General features: G+C 40.7%; 1 protein-coding gene across 1 annotated transcript in view; it reads left to right on the top strand.

Annotated features, from left to right (window-relative positions):
* The first annotated feature begins 14,714 nt into the window (after nucleotides 1-14,714).
* The window catches only part of SAMD3 (sterile alpha motif domain containing 3), a 36,652-nt gene continuing 24,081 nt past the window's right edge, over nucleotides 14,715-27,285 (top strand). Inside the window, exons 1-4 of the mRNA XM_069851853.1 lie at nucleotides 14,715-14,806; nucleotides 14,910-15,015; nucleotides 15,752-15,941; nucleotides 19,657-19,767. Of these exons, the coding sequence (XP_069707954.1) occupies nucleotides 14,937-15,015; nucleotides 15,752-15,941; nucleotides 19,657-19,767 (380 nt within the window). The 5' untranslated portion in view covers nucleotides 14,715-14,806; nucleotides 14,910-14,936. The remainder of the gene's footprint in view (nucleotides 14,807-14,909; nucleotides 15,016-15,751; nucleotides 15,942-19,656; nucleotides 19,768-27,285) is intronic.

Genomic DNA, 27,285 nt, shown 5'->3' with positions numbered 1-27,285 from the left:
GCTCCAACAGTGTTCTATGATACTTTTTATAATGCTGAAATTCTATAAAATTTTATCACTGTTTGGTCAAAACCAACAATACATGCAAGATATGCTTGGCACAAAGGAGCACATTTTGGGCTATAAAGCAACTTCTTAAAACAGTTTTGTTCTACATGGTTCTTGTAGGTTTTGGATATCTGGAGTTGTTCCATATTTTTCTGTTATCCCCAGCCGTGAGTGCTTTATTTGTGCTATTTCAGCCCATATATTAGGGTCAAACTTCATGTTCTTACTCACCTAAAACTTCCTTTGACATCACTTCTTTTACTTTATCCTTCCAAATAGGGAACAATAGCCAATTATTTCCAAAAACTCCTACCTTAAATAAGATTATATTAAAAAATTACATATATACACACAAACAGAGGCAGCTGGAGGGACTTTCAGGGGGTCTTTTCTAAGATTTGCTGTCTGTAGAGCAAAGAAGGCTGAGGTGGTTGTGAAACAGTTCTTAAAGTAACCTAGTTTATAGCTCAGTATTTTAAAGTAACGCAGAATTGGCTGTGGCTTGCTTTCATAATTCAGTACCCTAACAGGGACATACATTATAGAAATAGTGATAAAAAGCTGTTAATCTCCTTGGAGCAGTTTGGTGTAATAATTCTTTAATGTCAGGCTATCTTAGGAGTCAGAACTGGGTATGTACCTAATTATTTCCTCTCAGTAAAACTGGATTTGCAGACAGCTTTGTAAAAGATAAGTGATAATATACCTTTTATTTTTACAGGCATTTATAAAAGAAAGATAAAATAAGAGTAATAGAAGCATTGCTGTATGGTAGCATTTGAAAATTCATTTAGCACTCACTATGCTACTCTTTGATTGCCTTAATTACATTTTTAACTACTTAAGTAATGGCAGTAATCACTGTTAACTTTTAGTCCTTTAAGACAGAACTGAGTTTTAGATACTTCAAAACTTTAATGCTGTAAAGATACGTTCAATCATCTAATCTTAACATCTATGTGTCATTGGCAATTAAGAACATGGACAACCCTTAGCTGGCATAGGACAAGACAATGTGAAGAGCAAAGCAATCCTGAGGTTGTCAGATTTTAAAAAAAAAAAATAAAAGGGAGGCTACAAATAATTGTCAGGACTCATTTCAAGGCTGCTTGTGCAGTTTTGCTTTCTCCACCACCTCCTGGCTCTGCAGTAGGAAGCAGGACAAAAGCAGAGTTGAGCTTTCCCCAGGTTTAACTGGGACCCCAGAGCACAGGCTGCAGGCTGAACCATGGCACTTGGGGGCTGTACAAAATGAAGAGCAACTAACCTTCACTTTCTGCAGACATGTAAGTTCTTTCCACAGCCACAGAGAACCTGACCTGTGCTATCGTGTGCTCTAGACTCAGCCTTGAATGGTGCTGGAGTGGCATGAGCTATGACAGGACATCTGAGCTTCAGCACTACAGCACCCCAGACCTCTTGCTGTGGCAGGAGCATTACTCAAGGTTTTGAGAGCATCATTAAAGATCCTAAACTACCAACTATACTTAGGCAAGAAGATATGAAATAAAGAAACATCTATCTGCACTTATAAAGAATACAACATTTACAAGTGTAATGTGAGAAATTCCAGATACCAGCAGTCTCAAATAGTTCAAGTTAGCTAGTAATGCTGATTTCCCACTTCGCCCCTCATCTGTTGCTAAAGATTATCTCATCCACATCAAAATGGTAATGAAACCTGTCTCCCTGCTGAAGGATTTAAGGCCTGACCTTATATTAAAATAGCCATGAATGCATTGCCTTCCCTTGACCATTTGAAAGCAGGGAGTAATGAGCTGCCAAACAGCATTAAGACACAATGGAAGCATTGACTGGTAAATGGAGCCCTACAAGCTCACATCAAGCCTAAAACTGAATTTGTTCTGCACTGAATCTTGATCTGATGAAGACTCAGTTTTCAGCAGCAGCAATGTCACCCTCAGAAAAACTGTAGAAACCACAGTACCAGCTGTTGCCCAGGACTCAAGCAGCAATAAGGATGGATGAAATTAAGTGTCTAGAGAATCCCAGAGGTAAGCAATCCCTTAACCTGTAGGAAGACCTGCTTTCCCTCATTCCCCCCTTAGCAGACATTCCTAACAGTATAACTTGTGAGAACTGCTGCAAATATGGAGATCAGTGTGACTCTAAAGATGATAAAGACTCACCCAGTTGGCATCTAAAGTTTTGGTCAGAGTCATTGTGAAAAGCAGCTGTGGTAATTTAAGGTATCATGCCTACTGTGCCAGTGATTACCTACTGCTTAGCTAAACTGGCATTCAGGATTTTAACACCTTTCCAGCTGAGAAACAATAAGCAGCTGGAGATAATACTTTACATCAGGGTAGCTCTTTCCGAAATTACTGTTTATCTACATCCTTATTTAAATCAGGCACTAGTTAAATAGCTATTTTAAGCCCAGACTGTTACCAAAAAGTCTTCCCTCATATACACCTAGCACATCATTGCCACCTTTGCACCACCACCTCCCTTTCATCAGCACAAGTAACCACATGACTGTATGATGAACTGGATGGGGGATCAGATATACCAGAAAACTAACCATCTTCTTAGTTTTTCGGTTAGTCCCCTGATCTGGCTTGTATGGCCACAGAGCATTTGTGCTGGCAGGAGGGGTGGGGGAAGTGTGGGCAGAGAAATGAGGAGGTAGAAGAGGGAACAGGGACAGCTTCTTTCCGTGTCAGTGGCTTATTTCTCAACAGCACCTTCAGTGTTTACATCAGCTAGAACATCCAGAATGGAGCTGCCAGCCAAAGGGACTGCATAGGATTTTTTCTTGAACCAAAAAATGAGAAAGGAGAAGAAGATAACTTAATTTCTTTCTAATGATATGAATAATCATAAAGTTTTGGATCAAAAATATATTCATCATGTTCGTTTGGGGTTCTTTTTGATTCTGTACTAAACACTGTTTCCACATCACAGTGTCTCTTATAAATGCCCATTTTCAAGCGTTCATCTTGGCTGCGTTTGACAGCTACTTTAATCACATCGTACAGTATGTCCTTCAATACTAATATACCTAGTGACAGATAATGTGAAACACAGGAGTAACAAATCCTGAGAACTTTACTTACTTACATAAAGTTAATATAGTATTTTTAATTAGATCTTGGGTGTTCAGGGAATGGTTATTCTGGTCTTCCATTCAAAAAAGAAAAGCAAAGTAATTATTAGGTTTTCTCGCATTCTGACCATGAATGCTATGATTTTATGTTGTCCATAAATACATAGTTGAATGTGTATGCCTACATTTATACTACTGCATCCATAAAAGATTACTAATTTATCTGTGTGTGACTGCATATATACTGGCTGTGTGTGAATAAGCAGCCTGTGTTCTCTTCTGTTATGATCCCAAGGATGGTGCAAATGAGAAAACAGTGACTGGGAATACCAATACAACAGTATTGTTATGAACTGAAAGAAAGAAAAAACATTTCAAAATGGAATTTTACTGGTATTTGTCAGAGAAAGATGACATGCAGAATATGGTAACATTGACCATCTGTCACAGAAACACCCCTGTGTCATTTGCTGGGTAAAAAAGTGCCTTTATTCCCGGTTTCATTAAAGCCAGCTGATGTGTCTCTGGGAGGGACAGGGGGAAGATCTTGCTATGCTGCTTATCCTTGATCACCGAACCATGTATACCAAAGTATGTTTTCTTGTATGTAGCCAGCGTGTCTAACTTAATATCAATGACTTGCAACGTCCATAGCTGTTTTGAATACGCATTTGCTTGAAATTAACCTTTTAACAGTGAAATGCTGTTTTGACATTAACACTCAACTTGCAGAAGAATTTCACACGTCTTTTGGTGATGTATTGCTTCAGTCTGACTGTCTGCAATGCAAACAAGACCTACAGTCAGAGAAGATTTATTTATAAAATGTGTAGGTTTATGAGCCACAGAACGAGTGAACAAAGCTAAATCAGTGAACCCTTTCATTTTCCCATATACGCTTGTAATCACCTGAGACTGAATCACAGAGCTGATTACTTCTAGCTATTTTGGAAAACAAGTTTGTCTTCATCAATCCACCATAAAAGCCTAACCGAACAGTAGGTGGATGGTTTGAATGCACTGTATCTACCTATTCTCAGCCTCGAATAAGGTGTTTACTTTCCCTTAAGAGCCTCATTCCTGGCCCCTCTCCTGGAGAAGGTATTTAAGCTGAGGTCAGGCGTTTTCTGATACCCTTTCCCCTCCAAATGACTATCTCACCCCAGTGTGGAACAATTGATAGCCTGAAAGTTTAAAGCATATTCTGAAACCCATGCTTAGCCTAACTTAAAGCAGGGATTTAAGAGTAGTTTTCATGCATTGTATGTGCTAACCAAGAGGCTTTGGAGCAACTCGAAGTGTATCTCTTGAACTAATTCCTCTTTACATAAATGATTCAGAAGTCCTGAAAATTGTAGATTACAGCATTCAACTGGCATGTGGGCTCACTAGTTGATGATTGTCTAAGAATACAATCTCAATCTACTCTTAGACTGGGAATCTTGCACCATCGTCACTAGAAAAAATTGTTATATTTATATTGGTCTCTATGTGTTTGGGTTGGTTTGTTTGTGTTTTTCAAGACATCATAAATTAGCATAGCTGAATAAAGGTCAAAAGGAGAATAAAACAGCCCTCTAAAGTGGGCTTGTGAATTGTTTTACTTATGTTGATACAAGAAGTAGTTGCCATTACAAAAAGTGGAATATTTTTATTAAAGCTAGAGTTAAGTTTCATCTAAGTAATTATGTTCTTTGCAAGTTAGACAGAATGTCCCTCTGATAATATATTTTCTTCCTTTGATAGCATGTTTTCTTTTAGATAGCATTTTTCCAGACGTTCATTCTTTGAAGATGAAAATGCCTTGTATTCACTATGATCTGTGCTGAACAGATGTCTCTTCTTCTGTAATCACCTCTGTTTGCAGTATTTCTATCTTAAAGGCAAGGTCAGACAAAGAGCTGGAGCCAGCTCCAAATTAGCAAGAGTTTTGACTGTTGTAAAGTTTCATAATAACATTTAAATTAGACCTTGGAAAGTAATAAAATATCCATAAAATTTCTAGGAAAATTTATATGTGTGCACGTAAGTGGGAAATACATTCCGTAACCACATTTTGCCTCATTGCACGTGATTGAAAAGACCAGCCAAACAAATATAGCGTAATGACAGTGGTGCTTAGAGCAGCACATTACAGCTAATGGACTTGAAGACACTTGAAGAAGTGGTGCTCTGGAAGCATAGGAGCTGCCCGGAGCCCTGGAACATCCCAAATTATCAGAGCCCCAGGCTGAGTCACCTTCCCTGGAGGTGTTTAAGGGACGGGTGGACGAAGTGCTGAGGGACATGGTTTAGTGTTTGATAGGAATGGTTGGACTCAATGATCCAGTGGGTCTTTTCCAACCTGGTTATTCTATGATTCTATGATTTTATGTTGCCCAGGCCTAATAAGTATGCTTGCTTTCTAAAAGTCTAAAATGAGTCTGAGAGAGTTCTATTTGACGGCATTTTTGGTATCAATGTCATTGTTACACTATTGTAACAAAAACAGCAATGGGAGCTTACAGATGTTCAAATTGCTTACATCCCTATTTCTATCCTGTAGAAGAAGATTATTGATTAACTTTCCATTGGTGGTTTCAGCTAAAGTTCTTGCATGTGACATCTATAAACATCTGGGGTTAATCTCTAGATCAATGCCTCTCGTTCTTGTGGGAGACTTCAATCTGCCTGATATCTGCTGGAAGTACAATAGAGCAGAAAGGAAGCAGTCTAGGAGGTTCCTGGAGTGCGTGGAAGACAACTTCCTTGCACAGTTGGTGAATGAACCAACAAGGGAGGGTGCCCTCCTGGACCTGCTGTTTGTGAAAAAGAAGGCCTTGTGGGAGATGTGGCAGTAGGTGGACGCCTAGGACTAAGTGACCATGAGATGATAGGGTTTTCTGTTCTAGGTGAAGTGAAGAGGGTGGTTAGTAGGACGGTAGCATTAAATTTCCAGATGGCAGACTTTGAACTTTTCAGAAGGCTGGTTGGCGAAGTCTCATGGGAGACAGTCCTCAAGGGCAAGGGAGCCCACGAGGGCTGGGTGCTCTTCAAAAAGGAAATCCTAGCAGCTCAGGAGAAAGCCATCCCCATGTTCCGGAAAAAAAGCCGGCAGGAGAGAAATCCAGCTTGGTTGAGCAGAGAGATCTTGAGTGATATCAAGAAGAAGAGAAATGTTTATGGGCTCTGGAAGAGGGGACAGGCCTCTTGGGTGGACTACTATTTCTATAAATATATAAATAATAAAAGGAGGACTAGGGAGACCATACAGTTCCTATTGGACGCAGAAGGAACAACAGTGACAGGGGATGAGGAAAAGGCTGAGCTACTTAATGCCTTCTTTGCTTCAGTCTTTAATTGTAAAGAAAGTCGTTCCATCTGTGTACAAACCCAGGAGCTAGAGGAGCAAAATGAGGCTCCCATGATCCAAGAGGAGGTGGTCAGAGCCTTGCTAGCCCGACTAGACATCCACAAGTCTATGGGTCTGGATGGGATTCATCCGAGGGTATTGAAGCAGCTGGAGGATGTTCTGGCCAAACCCCTTTCCATCATCTTCCAACAGTCCTGGAAGATTGGGGAAGTCCCACTGGACTGGAGGCTGGCTGATGTTGTGCCCATCTACAAGAAGGGTCGCAGGGAAGAACCAGGGAACTACAGGCCTGTCAGTCTGACCTCAGTGCCTGGGAAAGTCATGGAGCAGGTGGTCTTGAGTGCTATCATGAAGCACATGCAAGAGAACCGGGTGATCAGGCCCAGTCAACATGGGTTCACAAAAGGCAGGTCTTGCCAAACTAACCTGATCGCCTTCTATGACAAAGTGACTCGGCTGCTGGATGAGGGAAAGGCTGTGGATGTGGTCTTCCTGGACTTCAGTAAAGCCTTTGACACAGTTTCTCACAGCATTCTGCTTGAGAAACTGTCAGCCTCTGGCCTGGACAGGCGCACGCTCTCCTGGGTGGAAAACTGGTTGGATGGCCGGGCCCGGAGAGTGGTGGTAAATGGTGTGAAATCCAGCTGGAGGCCAGTGACAAGTGGGGTTCCCCAGGGCTCAGTGCTGGGTCCAGCCCTGTTCAATGTCTTTATCAATGACCTGGATGAAGGCATCGAGTGCACTCTTAGCAAGTTTGCGGACGACACTAAGCTGGGTGGAAGTGTGGATCTGCTGGAGGGTAGGGAGGCTCTGCAAAGGGATCTGAACAGGCTGGACCACTGGGCTGAGACCAATGGCATGAGGTTTAACAAGGCCAAATGCCGGGTCCTGCACTTGGGGCACAACAACCCTATGCAGTGCTACAGACTAGGAGAAGTCTGTCTAGAAAGCTGCCTGGAGGAGAGGGACCTGGGGGTGTTGGTTGACAGCGACTGAACATGAGCCAGCAGTGTGCCCAGGTGGCCAAGAAGGCCAATGGCATCTTGGCTTGTATCAGAAACGGCGTGACCAGCAGGTCCAGGGAGGTTATTCTCCCTCTGTACTCGGCACTGGTGAGACCGCTCCTCGAATCCTGTGTTCAGTTCTGGGCCCCTCACCATAAGAAGGATATTGAGGCTCTGGAGCGAGTCCAGAGAAGAACAACAAAGCTGATGAAGGGGCTGGAGAACAGGCCTTATGAGGAGTGGCTGAGAGAGCTGGGGTTGTTTAGCCTGGAGAAGAGGAGGCTGAGGGGAGACCTCATTGCTCTCTATAACTACCTGAAAGGAGGTTGTAGAGAGGAGGGTGCTGGCCTCTTCTCGCAAGTGACAGGGGACAGGACAAGAGGGAATGGCCTCAAGCTCCGCCAGGGGTGATTTAGGCTGGACTTTAGGAAAAAATTTTTCACAGAAAGGGTCATTGGGCACTGGAACAGGCTGCCCAGGGAGGTGGTTGATTCACCTTCCCTGGAGGTGCTTAAGGCACAGGTGGACGTGGTGCTAAGGGGCATGGTTTAGTGTTTGATAGGAATGGTTGGACTCGATGATCCGGTGGGTCTCTTCCAACCTGGTTATTCTATGATTCTATGATTCTTCAACCAGATGTGATAAGGAGATAATAAAACTAGCAGTGGGCTGTAATGACCAGTTTGGTGTGGTAATATTCTTAACTTTAAGACTTCGACCTTAAGAAATGGGCTATGTATGCCCTAATCATCAATGAACTAAATAAATACAATCACTCCTCAGGGCCATCTGTTTTGGATCAGTAATGCATTACTTAGTTCATGCTTTAGAAACTAGAATTTGTACAAATGGAGGCCAAATTAATAAAACTGCTGCTTCTAGTGTATTAAATAGACTTATTTATGAGACAGCCTGTTTCGTTTTTACCATCTAGCTCAATTGTGCTCACCTGGCTTCGTATGCAAACACAATTCCCTAACACAAAAATCTATGACTGACTGGATTTGTCATTATGAATTAATAGTACAAAACAAAAAATGTGCACAGTGAAATGTGTTAAAACTTAATTATTAATCATCATTTTCATACCCGTGTGATGGATAAACTGGAAGAGGGGTGCTGTCAGTGTTTAGTAACCATGTAATTCTGCAATCCTAAATCATGCTGAGGTAGCAATCAAGAAATAGTAGGCTGCAGCATGCATTGCTTAGCAGTGGTGCTCTGCTCTATGACTTAATAATTCCTAAAAGCAATTGGTATCTGTTACCAGGAATGTGCATGACTCCTTCTGCCCTGGGTGTCCTGCCCACCTTGCCAGGGAAGGAAGGAAGGGTCAGTGCAGGAGATTCTGCCTGTGCCTCCAGCCACCTCACAGCTGTCTGTCTTTAGCACAAGCCAAACAAAAACCAGAGATGTATATGCCTGAGCTAGTCAGACCTGGTTCTTCTGCTTTAAATGCAGTCACTCCTTTACTCTTTCAAAGTGCTGATGAGCTGCAAGTAAACTACTAACTATTCATAAAGCTCAACAAGTTCTAGTTTATGCTGCTATGCAGTGACAACCTGAAAGGGACCTCTGGACAGGTTCTCACTGGTAGGTGACAACTGATTGTATATAGTCACTTAACTTTCTAGTAAGGACAGTTTGTTCAGCTTCAGGATTTTCTTGTACGTCTTCCCAGTAACTCTCACTCCTCTACCTGGCTGACTCATCTACCTGATCAAATGCCCAGACAATTAAAAAACATCGTTGAGGTTTCTGTTTCTTTTCTGCCTGGTAAACATTTCTGGATCCAGCTAGTAGCTCTTTTTGAGGTTGAGTGGCTGTCTCAGACAGGTGGCCATGCCTGATGAGGGTACTTTTCAGAGAGACCAACAAAGACCCTTCTCAGTGAGAGGACAAACACTGGCTTTGGGCATGTTTGAATTACTGTTTAAAAAAACCCTTGCTTTTACTTAAGACTTGTTTAAAAGAGATGCACAAGTGTTTGTTGCACTCCCTGTGAATCTGGAAGGACAGTGGAAGTAAGACATTGTGAGGGATAAATCCTACACACTCTTTCCATTTTAAAATGTATACCACCAGTACTAGTGTGTTGTTTCACTGTTTTTATATGGCTGACAAAATCTTATTTTGAGTACAGAGTGTAATACAGAACAAGAACAATTAAAACATGTAAAATAAAATCAAGTGCTATATTTTATAGCATCTCTTGTGTAGTAAATGTGTAAGTGCTGTGTAGATCACTTATTTGCTGGGAAAACCATGCAAATGCCACGTATCATGTGGTTCCACATGCGATTCCCAACTTATGTCATAGGTCAGCTGTGAAGACTCACTTAAGGATAGCATACCTTGATGTTACCCAGGCTAAAATGGTTTCTGTATGCATCCTTAGGAACAACAGAGAGCAGCTTTGTCAAATGTTAGCACCATTCATGATCTGCCAACTGAACCACTTACAAGTTGCCAACAATCCTTTTTCATGAGGATGGACTTGGTAAACCCTTATTTCCAGCTACCCTCAACTGTTTTTTTGTAAGGTCGCTCACTGTCTGCTGGTTCGGCTCTCAGAACCGATTTATAATTCTACATCAAGAGTGGTGCGAGCAAATAATAGAACTTTGCGCTCATCCTTCTCAGTAATTAATGGATTAGCCTTGTTCTTATGCATGTTCTACATCTTATTAGCATGAATCTTATTCACCAGGAAAGCTGAAATGGGCTTTGAATGGTAGCAAGAGTAACCTTGCAAGGAGAGCCAGTTTAAGTCAAATACAGTGGTTTGAGGGAAAGGAGATGGGTTGATTTCCCTTTTTTTTGAGGTGGAATAGTTGCTATTCACAGTTTGGGTCTCTAGACTAACTTAACAAAACGATGTTCTGTTGACAGAAATCTTCATAGTTATAATGCATTATTTATACCTACATTTGCGGGATGAATCTAGGGATCCAGTTCCACACCTATTTTCACCAAGTTGGCATGGAAGTTGGTTAAAGGCACTCGTCCATACAAACCCCATTCATAAAAAAACATTATGTTTTCAGCTTAGCCTGAAGTGTTGATTCCATGATCACATGGACAGCTACAAAGAAGAGATCTGGATTATGACTGCTGAGATTTAGGCTACTGTGGAATTGTGCTCCAGTTCCAGAGGTTTCTGCCCTGCTTAGTGACAGGAGCTGGAGTCTTTTGCTAAACCAACAAACAGCGACACAATTAAAGGTACAGATGGTGCCAGAGAGAAATTTGTACTGCTCTTCTGGGTGAAAAAGTCAATGCAATATCACTTACGGAAGAAATTACTTTTTTCTTTAGTTTTCTGAAGCAGTCCCTGTGTTGTACTGAAGACTTTAAATTCGAACACCTTCTTTATGGTATATGAGATTTCATTTTTGTGATTCATGAATTTTTAACCTTTATTTGAGATTTTTTTCCTGTACTCAATATCCAGTAACCTTGTATTTTTAATTTGACATGGTTTTCTTAGAGCTGAATTGAAAAGGATTTGATTTTACAAGGGCTTAATTTCCAGAAGCTGTGTTCTTAAAAAAATTAAGACATTTTCTTGTACAGCTAAATGGCTTGTGCATTGTTGCCAGTGACAGCAAGGACAGAGACTCATCTGTATGAGTATTAAATCACCTCAAAATGCAGTCAAATTAATTTTCCTTTTTTCCTTTCAAGTTACCTACAACTTTAACAGAGAGGAGAAATTGATACTTGGGTTAAATCTTGTTCCTGAAATTAGATAGCTCATTTTTCCAGTACAGGTGAAACTATTTTTAATTTTTATATAGTAGAAACTGTGTATGTAATCATAAACAAATGTGTTAAGGAAAGAGTTGATTTTTTTGTTAAAGTCTTCAGAGTTAATTTCTGCAGCAGAGGAATTGTTCTGCTTGATAATCTGAATAGATGGACATGTTTATCTTCATATTCCCCTTAATTCTTATCAAGGATTAGAAGGAATGTCTGGCTTGTTCCTCTTTATCTGCAGCTGAGTAATGGTTGTGCATGTTTTCTTCCTAAATCTTCTTATATGTCCTTATCCTTATGTGATAGAGGTTTTCTCTTGCATCTGCGGTATATTTGTATGTTTCCTGGTCTTGCAGCTGCATGTGTCTTACACTACAATAGAATGAAAATGAGAACTGAAATGTGCACTTTGAGATTTGCTCCTTCATTGGTGACATTGGTGTTTGAATTTTCTTTTTCTCCCCTCATATTGATTCATTTGTCCATTTCTGTGAGCACTCAGTGCAATGCTTCGCATTAGTTGTGCCTGATGAATGTCAGCAATAAGTTGTTGCAATATTTTTTGTGGGGGGTGGGGATGGGGTGGGATGAGTGGGTGCCAGAGGTGCTCTCTTGGAGTATTTCCCTGTATATTATTGAAAAGCTTTGTGGACAACTGATATTTTTTTCATGATAACGCAGCACTGGATCCAAGATGACATATTCTGACTTCTATAAAGTTGCTTGAATATATTTTTACTTATTTTAAAAATAGCTTGCTATAAGTGGAAAGAAAAAATGTTTCTCTAATGCATACAAAGTTAAAATCAAAATATGACAGCATCAAAAAAAAGTCTTTATCTTTGGTATGCATCTATTCCTACCCATCATACTTGCAAATTTGAGACCTGGCCTTGTACAAAATGTACCACACAGCTGTGATGTATATATGTGCATGCATCACATTCCTCACTCTTGTATTAAAATGTACTAAAATTAACCTTAATTCCAACCTCAGTGACATCCACGTATAGGGCTGTTGCACTTGTAGTCGTGAATGCCAGAGATTCTCTCACAAGTCAACACGTAAAGTAGATGTAATAACTCACTTTTCCAGTCTAAAATGTTTTGACATATAGGTTTTTCATTTAGAAGTGTTGTTTCAAGTTGATGGTAGCTCATCATATCTTCTCATAAAACAAGCTGCATAGTAAATTAGTGCACACGCAGTGTGAATCTGCCAGCCCTGGCGTCATGGTCAGGAACCTCATCTCTTGCTGTTGTGTAACCAACTACATCAGCAGAAATCTGTAACATCTATAGGTCTTAGTTTGATCTGATTAAAAAACAGGTTTTTTCACCCTTCAGTCTTGAAGGATTTTACAATAAAAGCAAGTGTTGTTCTGACTCACCGTAGGGAAAACCAGCTTTTATTAATTCCATTACTTAATTTCATTAATCAGGGCTGGTTTAGTCCTGATGATAGACATGCACCCTAAGTGTTTGAAGATATGAGTCCCAGTGATTGGTTGTAGTTATTAAAAGACAGGGATCACTCATACTTAGAACTGTTCTGAACTTGACTTGAAGTTACACTGTAAACTGCTAAAATACCATCTGTCTTTCAAATGTTGTCACTACTGGGATTTGTTGTTCTGACTTTTTAGAGTTAATTGAAGCATATAGATATTCACACGTTTTACAACACTGAGCACAGAGCCCTTTGCTGGATAGTCTTTTGATGCTATTGTAATAAACAGAACTATTAATGAAGACGAATATTATCATCCATGCTCAATCTTCCTCGTTGCCTCCATAGTGCTGGTGTGCTCTTTCCCTAGTTCTTATATCTATAGTATATGCAAGCAGGTGAAATCACTTTTGAGAAACATTTCAAAGCACTTGTGCGTAGTGACCCATAATACATAAAATCTGATTCTTTTAAAACAACCTCCAAACTGTCACCTTATCTCCTCCCCACCCCGTGAAAGTGTACAGCCTGCATTTCCATGTGGAAATGGGCAATTTGCTGTAGGGTCAGCCACACAGGAGTAAATATGCATATTGTTGTGCATGGCTTTAGTTTGCAGGTCGCTATCTGAAACGCTGGTACCTGCATGACTGCGTTAGCAGGACTGTTCTAGGATGCTAGTTTTCCTATAGGATGAAGCAGTGACCTTTCCATCGTTTTAATGTATCTCTCTACTTTTACACTGCTTGTTTGTTAAGGGAAGTATTTTTCTGCTTTGCATGTGGCTTTATCTTTCAAGATTCTGGAGCCTTTTCTTTTTTTCCCCTACTCTTTGCAAGGAAGTAAGAAGTGTGACAGGAAGGTGTGATTTTTAATTTGCACCAAAGTTCTCAACAAATAATGACTTTTCACACCCTGTTATTGCTGCTTAGCCTGGAGGAGGAGTTGTATGGCTACTGTTGTCATATCAAATTAAATCCACTCGTGTAATTCAGAAAGTCATTCCTCTTCAACTTAACCCTTTTAAGTTGCTGAAGTCTACTGGTACAAAAACATAAGCTGGTGTGCACCTGTTTGGGGAGTTTCTGCTTTAGAGGATGAAAATGGAAATGTTTTTATTCAAGGATGGTGTGCAATTTTTTTGTAGGACAGTGGACCAGGTTCTGATGAGGTTTGTGTGGGTGAATCCTCGTGTCAGCGTGGAGTTCACTGCAGATGTAGGGCATGTGCATGGATGTATTTTCAGAGATGAAACGTTTGGCTGATTATGCCAGACACTCATGTTCTCATGTGAAAAACTTGCTTGAATAATCTCCTCTGACAGTGTTTTCTGTGGATTGCAATCATAGTCATGGAGCACTTGGCGCTCCTTATATGTAGTAGAGCTAATGCACATTAATAAGAAAATCTCTCTTAGAGAGAGTTTTCTGCTGTCAAGGAGTAGTCAGAGTAGGACAAGCTCTGTCTTTATAAGTAATCTTCTTTTGAGGAGGTTGCTGTTGATTTTGGTAGGCGTTGCACCCCCTTGCGATTTGGTACATGCCAAAGATATTGCTTCTGGTGTGAGGATGGGTGAGTGTCAGTACTCCAGCCCTACCTGCTCCCAGGGACTGGCTCCAGGTACTCCTCTTTCCCAGGGTGCTTGCCACATCCTCCCAGGGAGGGCTAGAGCCTGAAGGATGGGACTAGCAAAGAACGGGACAGGTAGTCCTCTTGCCTCCATTTTTCAGGAACTTTATTGCCCCAGTTTTTGGTAATTGAGGGTTAAGAATTTGCTTGAGTACCTGCTTGGTGGGGTAGAGAGGGTTAAGGTGCTTGATTTAGTATAAACATATATGTGACAGACTCTTCTCTGATGGTGGGTTGGGTGGCTTTTTTTTTTTCCTTCTGTAAAATGTCAGCCATTTCCTGATGAGTGTGGTGGTGGTGAATTTCACACCTTTTTTCTTTTCTGTGTGGAAACCTGGGTGTTAATGGTACTGGAGCAGGTCGTGTTTTATAAGGAATGAGACTGTCTCTTAGAGCAGAGGGAAGGCAGGGGAGGTGAAGAAAGGAATTCAAGGAAACTGCCACTTGCAACAGGCATTAGTTGGATTATTTTGCAGTATTTTTATTCAGAGCATGTAAGTGTAACATTATTTGCTAAGTGCATTTTTTTCCTTATGAAATGGTGGGAGTTCAGTTTAGAGTTCAGCATAACAAAAATCCTCTCCTTTCATTTCACAGTAAAATTTAGCTGTGCAACACCTGAAGATGGAAAATTGGTCGGTTGATGAAGTCTGCAACTGGTTGAGGCAAAGAAATTTAGGAGAACTAGTTCCAAAATTTCATGGTAAGCTTTCCTGTTGTTTGTGGGGGGTTTCTTTAGTATTTCTTTCTATGCCTTTAACTGGCACTGCCTGCCTTGTTATGGGGGATGTATGTATATGCTAATTTTAGACTTCTATAAATTTATTAGCGTGAGAACTGACATAGTTCTGATAAATTAAAATAGGTGTGCGGATTTATTAGTGTCTCTGAGAAATGCTGGGGGCTGAAGTTAAGCCTGTACATAAATAGATACACCTCGAATCAGAACTGGCAGTTTAAAAGGCTTGACAGGGCCTATTTTATACTGTGTAAATCTTTTGAAATAATGCAACTGCAGTGTGGAAATGTTTTATGTCTGATTATAAAAACACTCTAGAAAAGACTGCATGAGAAACTGTTATGTGAACAAGCCATTCATTCTGTGCTCTCTTAAAAAGCTTGCTTTCCTTCATTAATGAAGTAACAGTCTGCTGTGATCTAGGCAAGGCCTGATTTAAAGCATTAAAATAGGCAGCTCACTGCTTCTGTATATTCCAGTCCTGGCTTTTTTTGTCAGAGGAAGGTATCTGGCCAGTGACTAGGACTTGTGGCACCGCTTGGGAAATGGCAGTAGCTAAACATCATCTTCTTAGCAGCTGAAGGTGACTGTCAGCAGTAGAAAGCACCCTTGCTTTTCGCCTGTCCTCCATCATTATGTAGAATGCTATGTAACTATAAAGGTATTTTACAGTAACTCCTTAATCCCCTTCAATCTGCAGAAGAAGAAGTAAGCGGAGCAGCTCTTCTGGCTCTTAATGATCGTATGGTACAGCAGCTGGTGAAGAAGATTGGGCACCAAGCAGTGCTGATGGACCTGATTAATAAATACCTGCAACAAAAAAGTGGGCTAGAATCTTTCTCACACTGTTGTGAAACAGCATCTCCAAAATTTTCAGAAATAACCAGTGGGTAAGTTTCTGCATGGCACTGAAAATATCGGTCTGGGTGTTGTATTCTTTTCATAGCCTTTTAAAAATGGCATTTACCAGCTCTTCATCTGTAAATCATAACAGTTTTTTATACTTTGAATATCTCTAACAACATGTGACGTACAAAATAAGATTAATACCTTATGATTTTAAACAGAGCATCAACATTCTTGAACAACAGCATTAATTACTTTAAACTGCTCTTTATTTCCAGTTCTAGGACCTAGTGTTCATTCAGATTAAGCATCATCAAACTTTTGTTACAGCTAAAATTTTCTGTATTTGTGATATTAAGCTTTTTAATCACTTTTAAATGTTTGCAAGTGTTGGACTAAAATCTTGATTTAGCCAGAGAATGTTTGTGTCACAGGTGTATTTAAATTCAGCCTCTCAAGGGAAGCTCTGTACTTGATCTAGGTGTAAGCATTTAATGTGTGAAACTAGACAGATTTTAGAAAACAAATTCCACAGAGATTGTCTTAATTGAACATGTTCTGGCTCTTGATTGAGCAGGGTTTCTTCTTTTTTTTGTTTTTTTTAAGGTTTCGGGTGGGGATGGCAGAAGTTTGTTGGTTGGACTTTTTTTGAGTTGGGTGTTTTGCTGTATGTTGGGTTTGGGTGAGTTCATTGGTTTCCCCCCAACCCTCTCCTCCATTCTAATCTGTTGTAAGTCTTGCAGGATTGTTTTTTCTGCGTGTCTTGGCTGACAAGAGACATCTTGAGCTCTTGGAGTAGTTCCTTCTAAGCTCAAGAATCCTAACAGTATAGAATTGCTTGTCATGGATGCAAAATGCTCTTTTTTCAGAGCAATGGACTCCAGCCTTATGCCCACATTAGTACACAGTAGTAGCCCAGTAAGAGTACATCTGTAGAGCATTCTCTGCATTTGCCTTCATCCAAAACGAGACCAGGTTGTGCACTTCAAGATGATTCCACAGTGCAAACCAAGGCATGGTGAATGGTGATGATTTGGTTGGTTATTTCCAACCAAATTGGATACAAGATACACCCCCTTGTCCTTGTGGAATTATTTATGAACCCCCTTAGGTAAATGGCCTGGCATCATTGGAGGAAAGAGGAGGTGAAGGAAATGTCACAGCATGTGTGATTTATCGTAGACCTGAAGTATGAAATCACAACCAGTCCTGATTCTCAGCACCAGGGTGCTGCATCATCTGATTTATAGGAAGCTCCCTCTTTGGAGGCAGAGTAGGTATCTGCTGTGAAGAAGACTACTGTATGTGGGTCCTGTACTTCATCCAAAGTGCAGTAGATACATAGTGATTTCAGCGGAGTGTTTCAGAAGAAATCATGTCCTTACTCTCACGTCAGTTTGAATACTGCTTTGGGTGTTTAGATCTCATCCATGACTTTGTTAGGGTTATTTGACTAGACTGCATATCAAATGTGACTCTTCCCTGTGTACTTCTCAAGTCCTGCAAGTTAGGCCTTACTGTTTCTCAAAGAGCATGCAGTCACAATAGTGTGAGGGCATAGCTTTCCTGTGACATTGTGAAGATTCCAAAAATAAACTAGTGCTGGAAACTCTAATATTAGTGAATATAATTTACCCTAAATCCTTTCCTGTCTATTTTTCTTGCCTGGGAAATAAAATGCTGGTATTCCTCTATTTACAGGGAAGCTAGGTAGATATGCTGCTGTTTCTTAAACATTTTCTGTGTTAGAGTCAAGAACCACAGAAAAAATCTCAAATGTGTTTAAGAAATACACTCAGTCATGTTGTTTAGGAGGAGTAAAAAATCAAGTTATTCTATGTAGTTTAGGGTATAGAATGATGAACAAGCTCCTACAGTAAAAATATTATTTGATAATAAAACTAAAAGCTGTATCCTTCTGTTCAGGTAGCTGTAACTTTTATTTCTTAACTCTGGAGTGTTTGTCTTAGTGATGTAGTTTGAAATTATTTTGTCTGTTCAGTATATCTTGAACAAAATCCTCTAAGAATAATTTCTTCTGATGTAATTCAAGGACTCATAACTAGAATAAAGAGTACAAGACATTGTTTCGAAGTAATGTAATAAAATTATATTTTTTGTAAGCTTCTTTGACACAGGGGAACAGAAGATGTGACAAAACCAAAAATTCATAGATCCACAATATATATGAAGTGAACTCATGTTTCCTCTGTTGCTCAGTGATGTTAGGCTGAATTGCAGTCTTTGTCCCATGAGCAAAGTCACTGCACTAAGGTTCACAGTTAGCAGCATCTACAGTTGAGTGTGTGATCCTATGGTAGCAGTGGAGAACTGTGAAAACTACGTCTGCATGTTTCTCCTGTGGTGCTCAAGCCCAGGTGAAAACCAACCACCTTTAATGTTTTGCAGAATTATTTCTTAGCCAGATCAGTTCCTAGAACTAGCTCACCCTGCCAGTACCACTGTCAGGGTAGAGAAAGCATTGTCTGGCCAAAGGGGCCAATAGCAATCTCCTGGGTCAGCTGAAACAACTGTGGAGCTTCCAAGGGCTGCCAGCAGTATTTCCCTATTGTGTTTCTCACAGGAACGCTATCCTTGTGCTTGTTGGTGCACTCCTGGCTGGCTACCTCTATATCTTGGTTTCATTTGCACATCTTCTGACTATGAGAGTTGTGCTCAGCTCACATCTCTGCTAGGAAAAGAAATAAATTTGTTTGTTGGACATGGAGTTTTGAGTATGATTGGTGAATATATTCTGTGTGGAAGTAATGCATTTGTGCAGGAACACCAGATGTGACTTACATCTCCAACATTTTGGATCAGGATACAGAAACAGCATCTTGTGTCCGTCACTGGTAAGGGGGAATCATTCTGGGTCATGCAGCAGAAATTGTTCATGTGCACATGAGGAACTCGCAAAGATGTTACTAGGTAAAAATTGGTGCTTTCCAGTTCCAAGATCAATTGGTTTTAGTAGCCAAACAAAGAACGTGATGGATTTCTCTATTTTTAATTGGGTAGCTGAAAAAGATATTGATTGATAAAAGGGGAAAACTCACCTTGTAAACTTGGCAAATGTTAATGCCACTTCCTAATAGACTTTAATGTGTGAGCATAGCTGAGGCTGGAACAGTTTATGAGATTAGGTACTAAAAGGGAGCTGTGCCGTCTCAGATAAAAAGAATTCCAGGTGCCATAACTTTGAGGAGGCTTAGTTCTTCAATGCATGTTTATGTTTCTCCAAGCGTGGTGCTAGAAAGTCTCAGGAAGGCTTCAGCACCAGCATTTGTTATAATTAAGCTTCCGATAATGTGTGGCCTCATTAAGAAAATTTTTGTTATGTTTCCTAATTGATTACAATACTTTACCTTACAATACATGAAACCTCCCCCTGCCCTTACATATTGTAATGTTTGGTTATTCCCAGTAGAAAGAGATAGCAGGCTGTAAAGATGGCAGTTATTCTGCAGTCTTGAGGGGATTTATTTTCTTGAGTTTTGTAGCTGTGTAGTAAGTAGAATATCACTAGGCATTATTATTTGCAGTTTTTCATTTTAAGTTGTCAGAGTTTGATAACTGAACTGAGAGACTGATTAAGAGACATTAGCATAATGTGAAATCATGACTATTCAATATGTTAAATTTTCTCCTTTTCTATTTCTGCCGCTGGTATTCTAGAATCCTAAAATACCTCTTTTCTATATGTTGTACAAAACTTGACTGTGAAAATCTATTTTATCCTTTTTCTTTCTCTTTCAGGACTACTGATAGAAAAATGGTTAATTCTTCTGGTTGTGTGGAGCAGAAAAAATATCTGTGCTCAACTGAAAATGAAGAAGGCCTAATTGATCATAGAGTGTTAAAGCAAAAGTGAGTTTATAATGCATTTACTGAATTTTCCTTACCTTTTGAAATTTACATTAATACTTCTTTTTACTTCTTTAAGACTAAGCAGGTACTTTAGAAGAAGTGATCCTAATTATTGGAGGCCAGGTTCAGGTATATTTAGAAAACAGCAGGAGCAGATATTTATTAGGGTTCAACTGAATGCAACAGTCAAATGCTGTGGTTTCTGTTCTCCATCCTTAGTCCTTGCTTAATATCATTTTAACTTTTGCAGAGAGCAAGACAGAAGTTTGTTTTATTTGTTTAGATTTTAAAAATCCTCTTTTATGGGTGTGTTTTCAATAGCAATCTGACAAATTAATCGTGACAGAGTGGTATATGGCTATAAAAAACCTGTCTGTTTCAGGATACCTTAGATGCAGCAATGCGAAGGTAGGCATACTGGTTCCATTTGCACACTCATTTTCCTTGGGTATCAAAATGAGTGGTCTTAAAAACTGGAGGGAAGAGGATGAGGTTATGTTATGGGGCTGTTTTTTTTTTTCCCCTACAAACGATTTTCCCCTTTGAGATGGGCAACTAGTGTTGAGAGTCCCATTCCTCTTTCAAGGCAATTCTTGCCTTCCTTGTGAAGCTTTCTCTGCTGATCACTACTAGTCTTTATTCCTGCCTGTTATTATTTCTCCCCATAGATGTGGCTGATGGCTTCATCATCGTTCTGATATTCTGAGATAAGAGGAGATCTTTCTGTAAAAATGTCTATTTTATCACTTTAGAAGACTAACAAGGGGTTAGGGATAAGACTGGGAACAGAGAGGGCTTAGTGAATCACATAATTTAATGATTTCAAAATAAAGTCCTGTTATGAGCTTCAAAAGAACAAAACAACAGAAGAAAATTGACGATCCTTTCAGCATTGTTGCCAACGAAACAAATCTAAGTCACTCAAAACCACTGGAATAAACCATTGAAATGATCTTCCAATGATGGTTTTTAGCCTGTACTTCTAAAGGATGCTTATTTTTAATTGATGATGAGTAATTTGCCTTGTGCTGTATAAGGAGTTTTAAATGGCTTGTGTGAACCAGTGTAACCCAGAATAGACTGACTTTAGGAAATATTCTCAGCAAATGTTGTCAGTAGAAGCTTTCAAAGGCCCATAATGACCTGTTAAGGGAAAGGGACTGCAAAAGAGCAGTGCCAATTCACCTTAAGGCAAAAGAGCAGAAGAGAAGGGAAACCTCCCACTGTAAGTGGACGTGCGCCCTCTCAGTGACATACCAGGTGCCCTGGAAGTCAGTGGAGCTGTCATGATTTGTAGTCTTGAAGATATGAGTAAATTTTACAAGTGCTTCCCTTTAAAGGTGAGATGAGAAGCTGGCAAATGTCTTTCTCTGAAACAGCTGTTTTAACTGACTAAGGATGGAACTGAACAGTCCTTGCATCCATTAACTGCTAAACTAGATTCACCACTAGCCATATACTACTTTTGGAGGCTAATGCTGCTGTTTAGATATGTCTATGACTTGATTCACACTGATAAATGTGATATTATAGAGTTTAGGTTCAATATTTTGGTTTTTTCCTTCCTGCCTTCCTTTCCCTACACTACTCACTGCATTTTTAAACAGCCAGTGAAAAATCTTAATGTTTTATATGCTTGACGGGATTATGCTGGCCATAAGTTAGTTGTGAAGGGTTGCACAAGATATTTGTTTTAGAAATTTGATTATGGACACAGAAAAAAGTCACTTTGACTATAATACAATGATACATTCTTAGCCTAGAGTACAAAAGTAATACTCCTGTCTATTCTGCTAATATATTTACTTTGAAAGCTGAGTGCATTTGTTTATTTGTTTGTTTTTCACTCAAGGTCCAGTCTATGGATTTATGTGCCATGGTGGAAAGTCTTTTTTCACATCAGATTAGTGGTGGCTATTTTTAGTATTTTAGTGTAATGTTAATCTGAAGTTTCCATTAGATCAAGTGATGGGTTTTTTTCCATGCCTTTAAATTTGGAGTGTTTGAAGTCTGTGGGTGTGTTTCTCCCTCCAAGTCTCTCATCTTGTCTTATGGGGAAAGGGAATATGTAGTAATACAGGGAGGTGATTCTGCAAATAAAGCACTCTGGACTGTTTTAGTTTGAGTAAGGAGAGTAGATACCCATTTCTCACCAGCTAGGCCAGATTTAGAAAAGCAGCTCAGAACAACGACAACTTCCAACTATTTTTAGTGGGAGTTCCCACCTCACTCATTTATTTGGTGGCAGAGCAGTTCATATAAGAAGTTCTAGAGTCAGGGGTTAGTTTGATTTAGTAGAGTTGATTTAAATATACAGTTCAAATGGTTGATATCTGGCTAAGGTCAGGCTTATGGCATCTTGTCTTCTTATTTATTCTATCTGAAAAAGTAGAACATTTTTGAAAAAAAAAAAGAGGGGGTATTATTAGCACTGGTGAATTGATGAATTGGCTCAAAGATTCTCTGTCTTTCCTGTGTAGGACTATCCTAACAACTCTGCTAAATATACCCTTCTGTATTATCATATTTTACAAAAATATCAAAGATTGTTTAAACACAGAAATAAAGGGTAAGTGGATACAGCAATTTTGTAATTTCATTTTTTGTGTATTGAAATTGGGCATATGTACAACCAGTAGCAGTTCAGGAGAAAGCCATCCCCATGTTCAGGAAAAAAAGCCGGCAGGGGAGAAAACCAACTTGGTTGAACAGAGAGATCTTGGGTGATATCAAGAAGAAGAGAAATGTTTATGGGCTCTGGAACAGGGGACATGCCTCTTGGGTGGAATACAGGAGGGAAGTGAGACTGTGTAGAGAAAAAATCAGAAGGGCTAAGGCTCAACTAGAAATCAGATTGGCAAAGTCTGTGAAAGATAACAAAAAATCTTTCTATAAATATATAAATAATAAAAGGAGGACTAGGGAGACCATACAGTCCCTATTGGACGCAGAAGGAACAACAGTGACAGGGGATGAGGAAAAGGCTGAGGTACTTAATGCCTTCTTTGCCTCAGTCTTTAATTGTAAAGAAAGTCGTTCCACCTGTGTACAAACCCAGGAGCTAGAGGAGCAAAATGAGGCTCCCATGATCCAAGAGGAGGTGGACAGAGCCTTGCTAGCCCAACTAGACAGCCACAAGTCTATGGGGCCGGATGGGATTCATCCAAGGGTATTGAAGGAGCTGGCGGATGTGCTGGCCAAACCCCTTTCCATCATCTTCCAAGAGTCCTGGAAGATTGGGGAAGTCCCACTGGACTGGAGGCTGGCTGATGTTGTGCCCATCTACAAGAAGGGTCGCAGGGAGGACCCAGGAAACTACAGGCCTGTCAGTCTGACCTCAGTGCCAGGGAAAGTCATGGAACAGGTGATCTTGAGTGCTATCATGAAGCACATGCAAGAGAACCGGGTGATCAGGCCCAGTCAACACGGGTTCACAAAAGGCAGGTCTCGCCAAACTAACCTGATCACCTTCTATGACAAAGTGACTCGGCTGCTGGATGAGGGAAAGGCTGTGGATGTGGTCTTCCTGGACTTCAGTAAAGCCTTTGACACAGTTTCTCACAGCATTCTGCTTGAGAAACTGTCAGCCTCTGGCCTGGACAGGCGCACACTCTCCTGGGTGGAAAACTGGTTGGATGGCCGGGCCCAGAGAGTGGTGGGAAATGGTGTGAAATCCAGCTGGAGGCCAGTGACAAGTGGGGTTCCCCAGGGCTCAGTGCTGGGTCCAGCCCTGTTCAATGTATTCATCAATGACCTGGATGAAGGCATCGAGTGCACCCTTAGCAAGTTTGCAGACGACACTAAGCTGGGTGGAAGTGTGGATCTGCTGGAGGGTAGGGAGGCTCTGCAAAGGGATTTTAACAGGCTGGACCGCTGGGCAGAGTCCAATGGCATGAGGTTTAACAAGGCCAAATGCCGGGTCCTGCACTTGGGGCACAACAACCCTGTGCAGTGCTACAGACTAGGAGAAGTCTGTCTAGAAAGCTGCCTGGAGGAGAGGGACCTGGGGGTGTTGGTTGACAGCCGACTGAACATGAGCCAGCAGTGTGCCCAGGTGGCCAAGAAGGCCAATGGCATCTTGGCTTGTATCAGAAACGGTGTGACCAGCAGGTCCAGGGAGGTTATTCTCCCTCTGTACTCGGCACTGGTGAGACCGCTCCTCGAATCCTGTGTTCATTTCTGGGCCCCTCACCACAAGAAGGATGTTGAGGCTCTGGAGTGAGTCCAGAGAAGAGCAACAAAACTGGCGAGGGGGCTGGAGAGCAGGTCTTACGAGGAGCGGCTGAGAGAGCTGGGGTTGTTTAGCCTGGAGAAGAGGAGGCTGAGGGGTGACCTCATTGCTCTCTACAACTACCTGAAAGGAGGTTGTAGAGAGGAGGGTGCTGGCCTCTTCTCCCAAGTGACAGGGGACAAGACAAGAGGGAATGGCCTCAAGCTCCGCCAGGGGAGGTTTAGGCTGGACATCAGGAAAAAATTTTTCACAGAAAGGGTCACAGGGCACTGGCACAGGCTGCCCAGGGAGGTGGTTGAGTCACCTTCCCTGGAGGTGTTTAAGGCACAGATGGACGAGGCACTAAGGGGCATGGTTTAGTGTTTGATGGGAATGGTTGGACTCGATGATCCAGTGGGTCTCTTCCAACCTGGTTATTCTATGATTCTATGATTCAGATGACGTTTGTGGATTACCTCAGTGGAGTAACATTTTCCTAGCAATGATGGATGTAAAAACAGCCAGCCTTTTTTTTAACCTCCCAAGAAGATTAATCTTAAAGCAGTGCTTTTCTGTGAAGACAATACGAGAGTTACAGAGGATGATTCAATAAATACATTTCCTCTATACTTGGTTTTCTGTATCATAGTACCAGCAGTTTGATGGCTTCTGGCAGCCTGGTGTTTATCTTGTTGCTAAGACAGAGGCTGTCATTACTCATACATACCTGACACTGCTGTGAAAAAACAACCTAGTATTGGTTGGTTTATACATCCTGTCTGCCTTTCCTCAAAGGGTTTGTTTATCAAATGGCATCCCTAACATATCCCTTTCTCACTCTTTCCAATATGACAGTCCAGCTGTTTTCCATCAGGAGTGATGTCTGATAAAGGTTTATTTGTACATTTATTCTTTCTACAAAAATGTGTTCTGTAGTTCTTAGTTTTGTGTAACAAGTTTACTGTGTGAACACCTTGAGGCAATTTTCTCATTGCAGGCTTACGTACACAAGCAGGATAACAGATCTTCTTGAATCTCTTTGCTGCAAATTTGGAATATGTAGTCAGTGTTCAACCAAACCTAGGTCTGCTGAGCATTCATATAGCAATAAAGCCACCACCAGCATTGACAGTGTATTGGTGCTGGTGCCCACATAAATTTGGGCTGATACCAAGGACAATTAATTGGAAGATTGATTTTAAAATAAATTTGGTTCCTGTCTCCAAGATAACCATGCTAACCTGCCTGCTTATTGAAGCCAGCTTGCCTGCTGCAAGCCCTTTCAAGGTTGGGCCATGTGCCTTCCACAGAAATTTACAGGGAAAAAACAATTGTTAGATTTCCTTTCTTCCATACCACAAATAAGCAAAGTTGTACAAATAATTTGCAGGAAATACTAAATGCATTGCCTTTTTAAGGTCTAGAAAAGTCATAAAACCAACCATAACAAAACCCCCTCCAAATACATAAAATTCTTTGGATACCATGTAACACATCTTTATATGGGTGGATGCAAATAAAGCCCGTTTCTCTAAAATGGCCTGATTTAGCTGGCAGTTCTGCCAGGCAGATTCCCCAAGGAGCACTCTCTCTCCCCCATCAACTACAGCTGCTGCCCTTGCAAGAGACAGAAGAGCAGAGCCTTCACTTACGTGAGTGAGGTCCTCAGAACGGACTGTCAGAAAATCTTGACTCCCTCTAGAAGAAGCTTGTGCTTATATCTCACAAACTTTCTTTAAAGCTGATTAATTTCGTCTGTAAATTTGTGCTCCTACTGAACCTGATGTTTTCTATAGCAAGGGTAGCATAGGGACAGCTGAAACTGTAGGTGCTCTGGGAAATAGGCAGCTACAGTGCACCTGTCAGCTCCCACGTCCTAGTCTTGCTGAAGATAATGCTGCTGCGGGTAACTCTTTGTTCTGTCTAAAGGATACATTTATTGGGAACTGAAAAAGTAAAACCATCATCAAGCACTAAGCAGACTGCAAATTCCAGCCTCTAGGGAATAACTGGGAAACTGTGCATTTGTGCTGGAAAGTAGGAAACAATGAAGCATATGAAGGGAAAGGCAAGAGAATCTTTCAGGCATAGATCTCAGAAATGTGAATAGAGAAAAGAGCCCTATTATGTCCTGCTATTGAGAGGGGGAAAATAATTTCTTTTGATATGTAATCATCTGTCATCATTTCTTCCTTTTGACTGAAACAACCTTTACAAACTCAAATATTGTCATACTGTTGAACGCATATTGTATGTGTTAAGGAAAAGGAACATTTTCTGCATCTGCAGACTTTTTCTTCCTTCACATCTGCAAGTTCCAGGTTTTCATTTCTCCTCTATTTCTTCCTTGGCTTTGTAGAAGTGGGCTTTTTCCAGCCTACAAATCTTCAAACAGAAGTCTCTTGCTGACATTTGGTGTAGACATGTGAAAGTCTAGGCTTTCACCTGTGAAAAATAAGAATCTACTGAGGCTCCACCCATGTGCTGAGTTCAGTCTGGACATGCTGAACACAGAAACTCTCTGATGTAAGCAAGGTTCTGCTCAACCATGATGTCCTGTGAGTTATGGGGACCTGAGCTGGTACAAGATGTGGTAATGGGTACTATAGACTCATGGACTTTATTAAAGTAGACAGTTAGAAAAGCATGTGGCACATGACTTGTTTATGCATGTGCTGAGTTGGCCTTCAAGTCACTTTTTTTCCTAAATTAATTAAACAGATGCAGGAAACCGATCCTCCTTACCATTATGCTCAGAAGCTTAAAAATGACAAAAACTTATGATCTAGTATTTCAGCCTGTTTCTAGGTATCTATCTACTGCACGTTGCACAGCTGTCTTGATTGAGCTGTGTTGATGATAGGATTGTTTTTACTAACTTGTTACAGCAAATTGAGTCAGCTCTGTCTCTCTGTGTGAGATTGCACAGGACACCGAGCTTGGAAACCATGGTGGTGTGTTCACTCAGCACTCTTCACACCAGAGCAGTCTAAAGACTTCACTGAATGACCTGGGTGATGCTGCAAGTGTGTAAAATCTTTGTCTTTTTGGCAGTAAACCAAAATATTCCCTGGGACTAGGGATCCGAGAGATTTTATAATTTAAATAGGTGGGGGTTGTAGGGTTGTTTGTTTAATTTTGTGTTTCTTTTTTTTTGCCAGCTGAAGGAAACAAATGGCTCCTCCCAAACTGATGTTATTTTATGATTTTGTGTCTCAGTAAACATGCTATGCATGAGCAGTGCAAGGCTGTAATGGAGCCAAAGACGGAAATACCTGTGTGAAACTGCTGTGACCTTAGCACAGTAA

The sequence above is a fragment of the Phaenicophaeus curvirostris genome, chromosome 2, assembly GCF_032191515.1.
Source record: "Phaenicophaeus curvirostris isolate KB17595 chromosome 2, BPBGC_Pcur_1.0, whole genome shotgun sequence".
NCBI lineage: Eukaryota > Metazoa > Chordata > Aves > Cuculiformes > Cuculidae > Phaenicophaeus > Phaenicophaeus curvirostris.
This window is presented reverse-complemented; position numbering and strand designations above follow the sequence as displayed.